Here is a 13901-nt window from a genome sequence, read left to right on the forward strand (position 1 = left end):
AGATGTTGAATAGCACTGGACTCAGGACAGAACCCTCTGGCACCCCACTGGTCACTGCTCTCCAGGATGAAGAGGATCCATTGCTGAGAACCCTTTGAGTTTGGTTGGTCAACCAATTACTAATCCACTTAACAGTTGTATTGTCTAGCCCACATTTTACTATCTTGTTTGCAAGAATATCATTGGGGACTTTTTCAAAAGCCTTACTGAAATCAAGATATGCTATGTTTACCACGTTCCCTTCATCTACCAAGCTGGTAATTTTATCAAAAAAGAAATCAGATTAGTCTGGCATGACTTGTTTTTAAGAAACCCATGCTACCTGAACAAATCTTGTCAAGAAACAGGGCCACCCTAAGTGAAAAAGAACTTGAAGGTAAACAACAACAGTGATCAGATCCAATGATAATTATGAAATGATGGCTTATTTGAAGAGAAGATATTTTTGTTTTATTCTATTTAGTGCTTTTCTTTTTATAAAGAAAAAATGGTACCATTTATATGTCTTAAATGTACAAAGCAAGAATGCAGACTCCTTGTCTCTTAGTGGTTATGTCACAACTAACCAGTGAAATGGTTTTCAGAATGTACTGTTATTTAAGAACACGCAGAGTATTTAGCTGGGTCAGATCACTATGTACCTACATCCTAGCAGCTACCAGGTATCTCTGGAAATTGGCCATATTCTATATTAGACCAGTGCCAGGAATGCAGTGGTCCTTCCACATTTGCTGGGATTAGGGGTGAAGGACCCCCATGAATATGGGAGAAACACAAATAAAAAACACTAATTTTTAAACTTACCGGAACACCTCTCTAGGAATCTCCAGGTCATCCAGTCCAACAGTATGCAATGCCAAAATATCTGCCAGAAGTTGCTAACAGAATCATACTGGAGGACCTACAAATGTTTAGAGAAATGTTTTCTCTGGGAACGTCTAGGTTCTCCAGTACAATTCTATGGACAACTTCTGACAGAGTTGTGCTGGAGGATCTAGAGATTCCTAGAGATAACAAATTCATCAAAATTGCAAATAATCAAATCTGCAAAAGTCAAAGCTGTAAATGTATTTATTTTAATTGACATGGCCCCAGTCAAACTGGTTTGCAGATATCTTTCCTGAAGGCTGAAAAATCTGTTTACCAGAGGCAAAAGTGAAAAGAATAGATATATTCCAGGCTGCTGACTTTCTTTTAAATGGCCTTTAGCTCTGTTGTTTGTGTTCACTCCAGCCTTGTCTGAATTGCTGAGTTAATCTGTTCCCAGTTAATCTGATTTTGCCATTAGCATTCATAGGGTGTTGAATCATTTGATTCCTTCTCTGATGGCTTCCTCAGTATAAGGCACAACTGGAGTCAAGATGCTCAATATTCTCCATAAATTTTTGATTTGCAGGAACTTGCGGGGGGTACATTTTCTTTGAACTGGAGAAATACAAAGATAAAATACCCAACATTTTGTTTTTAAATTATTCTATGCAACCTCTGCTTACTTTGTTATCAGAGGTTTGAAGCAGCAGTAGCACCTCCAGGGGGTACATTAACATTAATGTGCATCATACCTGTAACCAGAGATTAAAAACTCTCCATAGCCCCTCAGACTAATATTGAAAGGAAAAAGCAGCATCTTAACACCTCTGTGCTTGCATTGTGATCAGAATGGGAGCTACAAGTGAAAAGGGCAGAGTTCTTCCCTTTCTTGGCTATTTGTTTGCACATAACGTATATTTTTGTAACTACATATACATCATAACAAAATAATACTTGTCATCCTCATCATCATTGGTTTCACAATCTACCAGATGTTACTGACTTGAGCTTTGTACCTTCAGTGATTCAGAGTCTATCTAAGAATCTAGGCAATATAAGGAGTCCCTGGATAATGTGATGTCTTTCAAGCCATGTTGCCATTTGTAATTGTGCTCTTTTGATCTTATATATGGCAGTTTCATTCAGATGTTTTGTCAGTCCACTTGGAATTGCTCCCGGAGCACTTCTTGTCACTGGAACCACCGTTGTTTTCTTTTCCCAGAGGCAATGGATCTCAATTTTTCATTTTTCAAATATTGGGGGGAAGGATCCCAAACCCTAAAAATAGTAAATGTTGTCTGTATAAAGAAAAGAATGAAACTGTTGACCACCTTATCAGTTTGGACAGCAAGACTGTGGAGATTGAATATATGATAAAGCATGGCATAGTGGGTTGAGTTTTGGACTGACTCTGGAGATCAGGGTTCATTTCCCCACTTAGCTATGGAAGCCCACTGGTGACCTTGGACAAGTCACACTTTCTCAGCCTCAGAGGATGATAGTGGCAAATTCCTTTGAAGAAACATGCCAAGGAATTCCCTTTCGGATCCCCACAGGTCAGGAACTATTTAAAGGTACAACAGCAGCAACTTTATAGTGGCTTGCAATGATATACTGGAATCTATGCCACACAAAAAAAAAAAGAAGAAAAAAAAAAGGATTTCCCATCCACAAAGTTGGTAACATAAGTCTGAAAAACGTATAAAAAATGGTGACATAAAAATACTATGATACTTTAAGATCCAAACAATTAGAACATCATATGCTGGACATAACCGTAGTTGGAAAAAAGAAGGCTTTGATTGTAGATGTGGCAATCTCAGGGGGCCACAGAATTGAAGACCAAGGAGGGGAAAGAGACTTTCGTCATCGTCGTCATCGTTGTCATCACACCATTAATCTAAATGGTGCTGTACAAAAATCAAACGTACAAACTGTCCTGCCAAAAGCGTAACAATGAACCAACACACAATGGCAATTCAGACACAGCATTCAGAGCTAACCGAAATGGAAGTATGGGAATTGGATTACAGAAGTTTGGGGTTCAAAGGGGCAATAGTTACTTGTCCTGGAGAGGCAATTATGGAAAGTGAGACGTGGCTCTAAGGGTGAGATGCGTAACACATGGAGCACAGACTGGGGCCGACTATGTGCTAAGAGGTTAGGCTTCAGGACTAATATTTATATCCGAGATCCTAGCTTTTAGGTGTCCTAGGTGCTATTTTGCAATGTAACAAGATGTAACAAAAGACCTCATGGTCTTCTCAAGAATCAATAATGGGTTTCCAGACAGGTTAATGGTTTTAACTTTGGAGCTACAAAAACAGCGATCGGATTAGGACAACCCCAGTGTTGATTAATAGGAAAGCTGGCTGGGAGCATAGCAGGGGTTTAGCAGCAAGCGCCGTCTTACTGCCTTCAGTTCAATGTAATGTCCTTTGTCTCTTGATGCAAGAGAGGGAAGGAAGGAATAGAACACCTATTCAGCTTTTGTCTTGGTGTTACCTAGGTCCTCCCACATGTCTTCAGATCTCTATGTCCTTCCCATGAGGTTAATCTGGGGTTCCATAGGTCATCATGACCTCCTAAGAACATGCTTGACGCAAGGTATGAAAATATGGAGACCCCAAATATAACTTGGGATATGCAGGGTGTACTAACACTTTTCTGTGTTGTCCTTCTATGTGTAGGCAAATACTTAAAAAAATTCTAACTGGCCTTTGGGAACTGTCTGTTTTTAAGAAAAGTTGTTAAATAGCATGTTATACTGCTTTTCAACTTTTTTTTTTAAAAAAACTCATTTAATAGATGTTTTAAATTGCCGTTCATGTTACTGATAGTTTAATAACCTTGTTGCCTAAATTGCAGGGGTCCCAACAGGGCACCAATAACACAAATTGTACTCAATGGGGAAATTAATTTAGGTAATTAGGAAGCAGCGAGGGGGCTCCAGTAATATAAAGCCAGGATCTCTGCCTTTGTATAACAGTTCCAAATCCAGAGAACTCCAGAGGCAGGTTTCCAGATTAATTTGTGGGTGAAACAGACAACCCTTTTGCGGTGGCTTCCCAGCTGCTTGAGGGTATGTCATTTAGACAACAAACACCCCCAAGCTAGCAGGAAGCTGCCGTGAAGCCACCCAGCATTTAGATGCCGTATGCCACAGGAGTGCCAAAAAGCCATGGCGGCGGAAAGGGCAACTTTTTTTCTGGTCCAAAAAGGAGTGGCATTTTCCCACTGCTTTTTGGGCCAGAAAAATGCCAGATTGGGGCTGTGGAGTGTGGTTACCACAGCCCCGATCCAGCAATCAAAGGGGTGGTGCCAAGTCACCTCTTTAGGGCCATCTGTTTTGGTACTCACTTTATTTTACACACACAGACACACTGTCTTATAAACAGAGAAGAACAAACGATGCAAAGGGAGTAGGTAGTAATGAGTTCCAGGATGACTAAGAGGTAATGCTGTACCTATCGGAAGCCTAGTTCCAATTGCGGGGTTATTGGAAGAAGGATGGCTCAGTAACTGCCTGCAGCACATGGAGTGGCTGGCTACCCTTCTTGAATCCAGGGGATCTAGAAACGGTGGTATATGCACTGGTAACCTCATGACTTGACTTCTGCAATGCGCCCTACATGGGGCTACTCTTGTGCCTAGTTTGGAAACTTCAGTTGGTTCAAAATATGGCATCCAGATTGGTCGCTGGAAAATCTAGAGGTGACCACATAACACCAATCTTAAAATCTCTTCATTGGCTGCCTGTTAGTTTCCGGGCACAGTACAAGGTGTTGGTAATAACCTTTAAAGCCCTTCATAATAGTAGTAGTAATAATAATAATAATAATAATAATAATAATAATAATTTATTTATTTATAGCCCGCCCAATCACAAGGAATCTGGGCAGGTTACAGCAATAAAAATACAGAATAGAATAAAAAATCAAAATTAGCCCCTCCCCAATCCCCTTCACTCCCTCCATGGCTTGGGTCCAGCTTACTTGTGGGAACGCCTTCCTCCATACAATCCACCCTTCACACTCAGATCTTCTGGGAAAAACCTATTGCAGCCAAGGAAGACCAGGTTGGCTGCAGTCACCCAAAGGGCCTTTTCATCTGCCACTCCTAAATTATGGAATGATCTGCTTGAAGAGATCCGACATATCACCACTCTTGACATCTTTAAAAGGGCTTGCAAGACGGTTCTCTTCCAGCAGGCCTTTCCAGACTGACCTCCCGTTACACTGATATGGATGCCTCCTGTTTGCCCCAAGATGTGTTGCTTCAATTATATCTATTTCAACTAATTTTAATCTGTAATTTATAATGTTGTTGTTTTTGTTTTAAGGCGGGGGGGGGGATAAAGGGATCATGTAGCCTTGGTTATGTATTATTATGTATTTTACTGATGTATTTTTGTTGCTGTAACCCGCCTCAATCCGTACAGAAATGCGGGATAGAAATAATAATAATAATAATAATTATTATTATTATTATTAATATTATCATTATTACTGAGTTGTCCATCTGAAATCGAACATCCATCCACCTTCAGACTAGACCAATTTCCTATTATCTGGGCACATGTGTATAAAGCAAGAAATGGGACTTGAGGGCAGTGTTTCAGGAGTTGATAGGCTTACGTGACTTTCCCATGGGAGAAGAATGGGGTGTGATATGCAAAAACATCCAGATGATCAACGTGAATGTCCTCAAAGAATTTCATTCCCAGAAGGAAACTTCTTTTGACTGTAGTATGCAAACAATTTTCAAGTCCAACTCACCACCATCACTCCCTTAGTGAAGGGATTATGTCAATTCCGATTTTAAGCAATCTTGGCTAAGTGCCTCTGACTGCTTCCATGCTGAACCATCTAGATTTCCAAATATGTTGTGGTTGGTTTCCTGTGCTGGGGAGCCTCATGGTGGCTACCTGCTAGCAACCTTCCTTTTGATATTAATCTGATAGCAAAGGTCAAATGGGGCGATTAAGGGCTGGATCCTGGGGTAACAATATTTTAATAGCATTCTATGCATTTTACTGTATTATATTAGTTTTATTTTTGGAAACTGCCTTGAATTCCAGTGTGGGTGTGGGAGAAATATATGTAAGGGCTATTCAACAGTGGAACACACTCCTTCCTAGGAATGTGGTGGAGTCTCCTTCTTTGGAGGTCTTTAAGCAGAGGCTGGATGGCCATCTGTCAGGGATGCTTTGATGGAGGGTTCCTGCATGGCAGGGGGTTGGACTGGATGGCCCTTGGGGTCTCTTCCAACTCTAGGATTCTATGAGTCCATGATTCTATATAAATACACATACATACATAAAAGAGAATGTTGCCTTCATATTCTGCAGCCAGCTGGCCTTTCTCCATGCCTGTCTCTGCCTCTCCCATGCAAACACGGTCTCTTAACTACCACCCTATGAGAGTGCTACCATAAGTCAAAGTAAACTGAAAGACATATAACAAACAAACAAGCAGATTTCAGGGTGTAAAATTACTCTTGGGTCGTCACCATTATATCTTTATAAGCATGGGCACAATAATAAAAATATGCCTCTCAAAACAAATGAACACAAAAGCTATTTTCAACCATGTGATTGAATCTTAGATAGATAGCTTTGGCTCACTGCTATTTAACACATCCATATTAGATTACTTCTGTGTTTAGTTTTGCATGTATGATTTATGATTCTGTCCCCATTTGCATTCACTGTATCCTTCAGATCTGCCATTTCTGAGTCTCTGACTATGGGCCTGTCTAAATTAAGAAAACTGTGTTTGACTATGCCTCTTTATGTGAGACTAAGAAGGAAAATGAGTCAGATGGCTGTCCTGAAGATCAAACAGGTTCAGGGAAGACCAAGTCTGAATAAGAAACACAAAGGTACTGGAGCTTATCATGGTCTTCTCTGTGCAAAATTCATACCAACCCCATTGAAATTATCCTAGTGGCAGATATTTATCAGAAACCTTTTCAGCATTGGGATGCAAAGTGGTTTGACAAGGAATGAATCAAAAAGCTGTTCAATTTACTAATGGGGGAAAATGGGAAATAAGGACTTCTCAGAGTTTGGAAAGTTAATTTTGCCTCTATAGAAAAATAATTCATCACCAGAGTGAGTGGTCCCTTGCTTTGAGTGCTGGACTAGGACTCTGGAAGGCCAGTGGGACCATGGAAAACTCACTGGGTGACCTGGGTAAAACAATTCTCTCAGCTTCAGTCGAAGGCAATGGCAAACACCCTCTGAACAAATCTTGCCAAGAAAACGCTGTGATAGGTTCACTTTAGGAAAGCACACAACAACAACAACAGCAGCAAAATTTATCACCATTATTATTGTCATTGTTGTTACAAATGGCAGTGTTGCCAAGGGACTTATTGCACTGCTTATAGCTTTATTCATTATTTAAAAAAAAGTATTGAGATTGATGAGAGAACACTACAGAGCTTGAAGAATTCCATTCCATATACCTCCAAAATGCCCTTTAATAACCTTTCATTAATTAGAAAACATTACTTGTTACACACATACAAATCCTGTTACATCATTCCTGCTTGTTATGTTGGTTTTGGTATGCTGTGTTGTTAAGTCCTAATTATCCAGAAAAAAATGAATTTATTGCAAGTAACTAGGTTACTGATAGCTCATTATTTCCAACCACTGGGATCTCTGGCCCTAATGACTCACCAAAAATAGTGAGTTGGAAAGAGGGGGCAGAAGAAAAGGGAGCCTGAAGGGAATGACCTATTAATTCTGAATTTTTATTGTGTATAGGGTAGAAGAGACTTCGTATAAACTGTAACCTCTCCTTAACAAAGATTTATCTTTGTATTTATTTATTTTTTAGTTGCATGATGCATTGGTACAACAAAAAGACATTTCTAAACATCAGAAAGAAAGAGGAAAAGGCAGAGAGCACCCTCCAGTTCCAACCAGTTCCAGAAATGAAGAGAAGCCAAGGTATTGGGATGGAGAGGGGGCTTCACTAGTCTCGGCTTTGGCCAAGGACAATAACCTTCATAAGGAAGTGGCCCTGTGCTTGAAATGTCTAGAAAGTATTATATTGAAATACGTCACCATTCTTTTCTTAACAAGATGAATGCTGGTTTTTTTCTAGGTTGGACTCTGGAGGGACACCAAAACGAGAAGACAGGCAGACTCTTGCAAGTTTCCAGAAAGAGAAAAGCAAAGAAATACAAGCTTTGCAAGAGGAATGGTACTACCAAAAGACAGAATTGCAAGCTCAAGTACAGTGGCAAATTCTGTATTGATATTTTGTAAGAAATGCATTCCTTTAAATAGCAAGCCACTTCCATATATAAAACTCAGCACTGTAAACAACAAATTTGTACACAGAAATGAAAGCCAAATTCTTCAGCTGTTGGAGCCAAGTTTCTGCACCCTGCACCATCATATCGTTGTGCACATGCCCTGTGTATGTGTGCACACCTTCCTCAAATGAGTTTCCTTGTCCCCCATAGGACTACAGCACTCATCATCCCCAGGCATTGTGGCCAAGGTCTCATAAAACCTAAGAAACCCAGCTTCAGGAGAGCGAAAGAGAAACTCATATTCATATCTTAGCTCAGCTGTGATGGAGTAATCTTTCATTTGTACTTAGCTCTGTGGGTAAAGATTGCTATCATGTTCAGCTTTTTTTTACTGGAGGGACTTTGAACACAAGCCTTGTTAGAGCTCTCAGAATTCAGCACTAGGTTCCCTTATTATGGAAAACTGAACCCACAAGCATTCTTAAGGATAGATTATGGATGTAAATCAAGTCGGGATGGCTTTTGGAAGGATAGTAATGATCAGCCGTTTGATTAATTTTTAAAATGTTTAGATATATCGATCCCATCTTATGGGTCGCCATAAATCAGAGTTGACTTGATGGCAATTAACAAAAACAAACATACATCCCTGGATACCAGAACATCACAAAAATAGATCTTGTGAGTTACACATCTGTTTGCTTCATGAAAATAAAGTGTGTGGCATGTGTCTTTTGACTCAGAGTGTATACCAATACATGTTCACATGGGACATCTTTGCAATACTGCAAACTCAATGATCAACACTATATTCTTCGATTCTGGATTCTTAGATTACTGTCAAACAGCAGTTTTTCACTGTTCTCAGTTTGGCTACAAGATTAAATTGAATTAAACCCATTTTAACAACAGCCCAGCTTTATACTGTAAAATGGCAGGCTGTTCCATATTCAAGAGGTCTCTCCAAGGTTCTTTACTGCTTCCTTGCACCAAGCTTGTCATGGACAGCTCCATAGGCTAATGTCTTCTCTAGAAAGAAAGGCTGATTGAAGATACTGATCCTCCCACTTGTAACTAACTTACACACCACTTTTGGCTAAGAAAATGCTACCTGCTAACACATATACTGTAACTTGCTTGAGCCAAGGAGGAGGCACATAATAATAATAATAATAATAATAATAATAATAATAATAATAATAATTTATTTATTTATTTATATCCCGCCCCTTGAGGTCAATCGGGGCAGCTAACAGCAATAAAATACTTGCTAGGTTTCTTTTAATAATGTTGTGTGATCGACCTCTAGCCTGTATATAAATATTTAACATCAGAATTAAAATTAAATTAAATAATAGATATTCTTCCTACCAGGAAATGAGGAGCCTTCCTGGAAACATCTGCAGTGGCAGAAGATGTCACATTTCTAAGTAGAACTGGACACCTGCTACATAACTTATACATGGCCTAGAGACGTACGGCAGTGGGGATGGACAGTTTGAGGGCACACTTTAGTCAGATTGAAGACCCAGTCCAGACCCTGTCAGGCCAGATATGCTCCTCTTGGTCCCTTGTTTCCCCGATCCCTTCTGAACTGATAGTTGTGAAACTACCTTCTGGCCATCCACAGTTATAATGCAGAAGTTCAGCAGAGTGTAAACCAGCAGCTCCCTCCTCTGTGTCCCACTACAAGACCTCCCACATCTAGACTCATGAGGTTTTACAAATTGTGGTTTATAAACTCATGATTCCACTCAGAGCTACAAGGCACTGGATAAAATCAGTCTAAATCCCAACCTTGCTTTATACCAGTGGTTCCCAACCTGTGGGTCAGGACCCCTTTGGGGGTTGATCAACCCTTTCACAGGGGTCACCTAAGACCATCGGAAAACATATATTTGCATGTAGCAATGAAAATAATTGTATGGTTGGGGGGTCGGCACAACATGAGGAACTGTATAAAGGATTGCGGCATTAGAAAGGTTGGGAACCACTGCTTTATACTAATCTCTGTTTTCCTTAACCACAACATTGAAGACACTGAGCACAAAATAATTATGATGTGAAAGCCAGTGTGCTCTACTGCTTTAAGAGTTGGACTAGGACTTCAGGAGACCAGAATTTAAATCCCCAGTAAGCCATGGAAACCCTTGAGCATGACCCTTGAGCAAGTCACACTCATTCATTCTAAGAGGAAGACATAGGCAAACCTCCTCTGAATAGATCTCACCAAAAGAAATATATAAGAGGGTCACCATAAGTCAGAGTTGACTTGAGAGCACACAGTAACAGCCATTATAACTTAAGTGTATATTTTATTCATTGGAATCCTATTGACATTTGTGCATTTGAAGTAGACTTTTTTTTTCAAGTCAAGCCAGGGTTTCTGACCTCAGTAAATTTTTAAAAAGGGTAAAATTAAGTGAGTCCCAGTTTGCCAAAGCAGTACATTTTCAAAGATCACAATAATACAGCATCATGTCTCATCTTCAAAAGCATTTGTAATTATTTTTAACTGGATGGTTGCAGTAATTAATGACTGTGTCCCACTGCTTTCTAATATTTGAAGGTCACAGAGCTGAAGAAAACTTTAGAACAGCAAGCAAATGCTTTCAGAGAAGCCCTCAAACAACAGGAACTACAGTCCAGTAGAGAGAAAGAAAAGCTTTTGCAAGATCTTCAGGACACCATTAAGCATAGCCAAGATACTAAAGCACAGCTGGAGGCATCTCACCAGAGAGCCATAAATCTCCTGGAGAAAAGCAAAAATCAAGAGTTCAAGGTTAGATTTGTACTGACAGCCCTGACATCTTTTTCTGTCTTTGTTTTTAATCCGAGACTTAACCATTTGAGCTACAAAATCATACATAAGTGCTGTGCCCAGAAGCTGAATGAAGCTATGTCATATACAAAAGAATCGTTATCTTGAATAAGGAAGGACATAAAAGCATTTAATATATGTAAAAAGACTAAGCTGTGAAAGATTTGGAAGATTTATTGATGTTTCCCAATTTCCTTCCGACCAATTTCCTCCAATTAAACAGTGCAAAAAAAGAAGAAGGGGGGGGGGGTAATTCCAGACATAACAGGTCAGATCTCTTAAACATGATTAAAAGACTGAGAGGGGTTTCAGAACTGTAGCCACAGCAAATCTCCCTTCCCATCAATTCATTAACATCAATCAATGGCATTATTTAAAATCCAGAAAGGATGGTGGTAACATTCATCAAAGGGCAGAAATCCACAGTGGGTAGATTGATGTAAAACAAATTGTGGTAACTTGCATAAATCTGAGAACCAAAGGTATTAGGCCAACAAAAGTAATGCTGAAATGACTGTTAGTAAAAATCTATCCTATATAGTTCAGATCCATGTTATCTGAAGGATTGTATTCTCCCATATGTGCCTGTCCCTGCTTTGAGATCTTCTTGGGAGATCTTTCTCTCTGTCCTACCACCCTCACAGGTACATCTGATGGGGACATAGGGGAGGACCTTTTCTGGGTCTGTTCCCAGGCTCTGAAAATCTCTTCCCAGAGAGGTTAGACTGGCACCCTCCTTGCTGTCTTTCGGCAGGCAGGTTAAGATAGTAGTAGTAGTAGTAGGGATGCAGTGGCTTAGTGGTTAAGATGCCAATTCTGACTATCAGAAGATCGGAAGATTGGCAGTTCGAGGCCTGAGTGCCACATGATGGAATGAGCTCTTGTCACTAGTCTGCCAACTTAGCAGTTCAAAAGCATACAAATGCAAGTAGATAAATAGGTACCACTTTGGTGGGAATGTAACAACATTTGGTGCAGTCATGCTGGCCACAAGACCACCGGAGTCACCTTCAGACAACATTGGCTCTTCAGCTTAGTAACAGAGACGAGCACTGCCCTCTAGAACTAGACATTCATGTCAAGGGACTACCTTTACCTTTAACTTTAATAGTAGCAGTAGTAGTATTTTGGCATGTTTGAAGATTGACTGTTCAAGGAGGAAGGGTGTTGAATGATGTACTTCATTGTCTGTTTGTTGTTTTCTTTGTAATGTTTATGTTTTTAACTAGTTTTAATTCTATTGATTGCTTAGTTACTTTTTTTTTTAACTTTTGCAGGGTGACAATTTCAAACTGTATTTGTTTTAACTTTTGTAAGCAGCCTTGAGTCCCAAACTGGGAAATAATAATAATAGTAGTAATAATATCAGTGAAAACTTCTGCAGACAACAGAAATTTGGTTTAAATTAAGAACTAAATTAAATGGCCTAAATTATTATTGTTGTTGTTGTTATTATTATTATTATTATTATTATTATTATTATTATTATTATACTTTATTTATATAGTGCTGTAGACCTACACAGAGCTGTACATACAATCAGTAAAATAGACAAAAAGAAACATGCCTATGGCATACATTCTACAAAATGACAACAATATACATATAAAATAATACATAATAGTAGATAATAGGTGTAAATATATATCCGATAACAGGATACAAGGGAGGATGAAATTTGTGCCTTTATTGACAATAGTCACAACTCCTTTTTAACATTATTTCATTTCTCTCTCTCTCTCTCTCTCTCTCTCACACACACACACACTTAATAAACACAAATAATATCTTCAAATGTCATAATAAGAAGTATGTACTTGTTTTGTGGTTGTTTGAGAACACCATTTGCTCGTTCTCATTTGCTTTTCTTCTTCATATATCTGTTGCATTATTTATAATAACTGTCTAGATTGTAATTTACCAAGACATTTGTGGAAGCTGGTGAGGGCTGGGGAAGTCTCAGGCCTGATGCCACAAAGACAAGATTGTCTCAGGCTGCCATTTAAGCTATTGAAATTCTAGAGAAGGAAAAAGTTAGTTAGAAGGGCCCAGGAGACAGTTCAGAAAGGGCAAGGTGAGAATAGGAAGAGGATACAGCCAGAGGCTCCATGGCAAGAGGGGCTAAGAAAGGGATATTGGAGGAGAAAGTCAGGGAGGAGTCTGGAGAAGGAAAACTAGGAGACAGGGTGGACACAGAGGGACCAGCCCAGTTGCAGAAACAAGAAAGGCTGAAGTGTTCGGTGCAGCATGAAGAAGATGATGTATTACTAGAGTCTTGTAGGATTTTATGAACCACCGCATTTAGTAAAAAGGGAAAAACACCAATTGAAGCTTTGACTCATCAGGATATGAAACTTAACACACATTTTGGTATACTTTTCCTTGGTTGCAGGAAGCAGAGGAGTACTGGAAAAAGGAATGTAATGACAGGTTCAAGCTTCAGCAACAGTCACACCATCTGGAAGTGCAAGCCTTGGAAGAGAAAGCAAGAGAAAAGTTACAGACTGAAGTTGAAAGTATACAGAATCAACAGACCTTATTGATAGGTACAGTAGAGCATGTCGTAGACAGGGTGACAGTTACTACAGAAATAGAAAACAAGAACTCCCTTAATTATTTCCATTTTCTTTCCACATAAAACTTCTCAGCTGTTTTTCAGTAGAGAATGGAAATAATTCATATGGATTTGTTATCCCGATTTGCAATTTGCAACAGTGATTTTAGAATTCATTCTTTTAAGAATTTAATAATCAGTGTTTATCATTTCATTAAAATTTAATTGTCATTTTTAGTCTTGATGTCCTTGATATCCACTGGGGTTTGGTTCCAGAACCCCACATGGATACCAAATTCCATGGACGATCAAGTCTCATTGTATAGAAGGTATAGTAAGCTGGTGTTCCTTATATAAAATGGTAAAACCAAGGTTTTCCTTTTGGAATGTATTTTAAAAATATTTTCAAACCATTCAGGCTTGAATCTATGGGTAAAAAATCCA

The 13901-nt window shown here is 39.2% G+C and overlaps 1 protein-coding gene across 1 annotated transcript in view; it reads left to right on the plus strand.

Annotated features, from left to right (window-relative positions):
• FAM184B (family with sequence similarity 184 member B) overlaps positions 1-13901 on the plus strand; it is a 71530-nt gene that overhangs the window by 43737 nt on the left and 13892 nt on the right. Inside the window, exons 5-8 of the mRNA XM_042466605.1 lie at positions 7659-7771; positions 7929-8058; positions 10652-10864; positions 13296-13449. Coding sequence (XP_042322539.1) covers positions 7659-7771; positions 7929-8058; positions 10652-10864; positions 13296-13449 — 610 coding nt within the window. The remainder of the gene's footprint in view (positions 1-7658; positions 7772-7928; positions 8059-10651; positions 10865-13295; positions 13450-13901) is intronic.

Source organism: Sceloporus undulatus, chromosome 5 (genome assembly GCF_019175285.1).
Source record: "Sceloporus undulatus isolate JIND9_A2432 ecotype Alabama chromosome 5, SceUnd_v1.1, whole genome shotgun sequence".
NCBI classification, from domain to species: Eukaryota; Metazoa; Chordata; class Lepidosauria; order Squamata; family Phrynosomatidae; genus Sceloporus; species Sceloporus undulatus.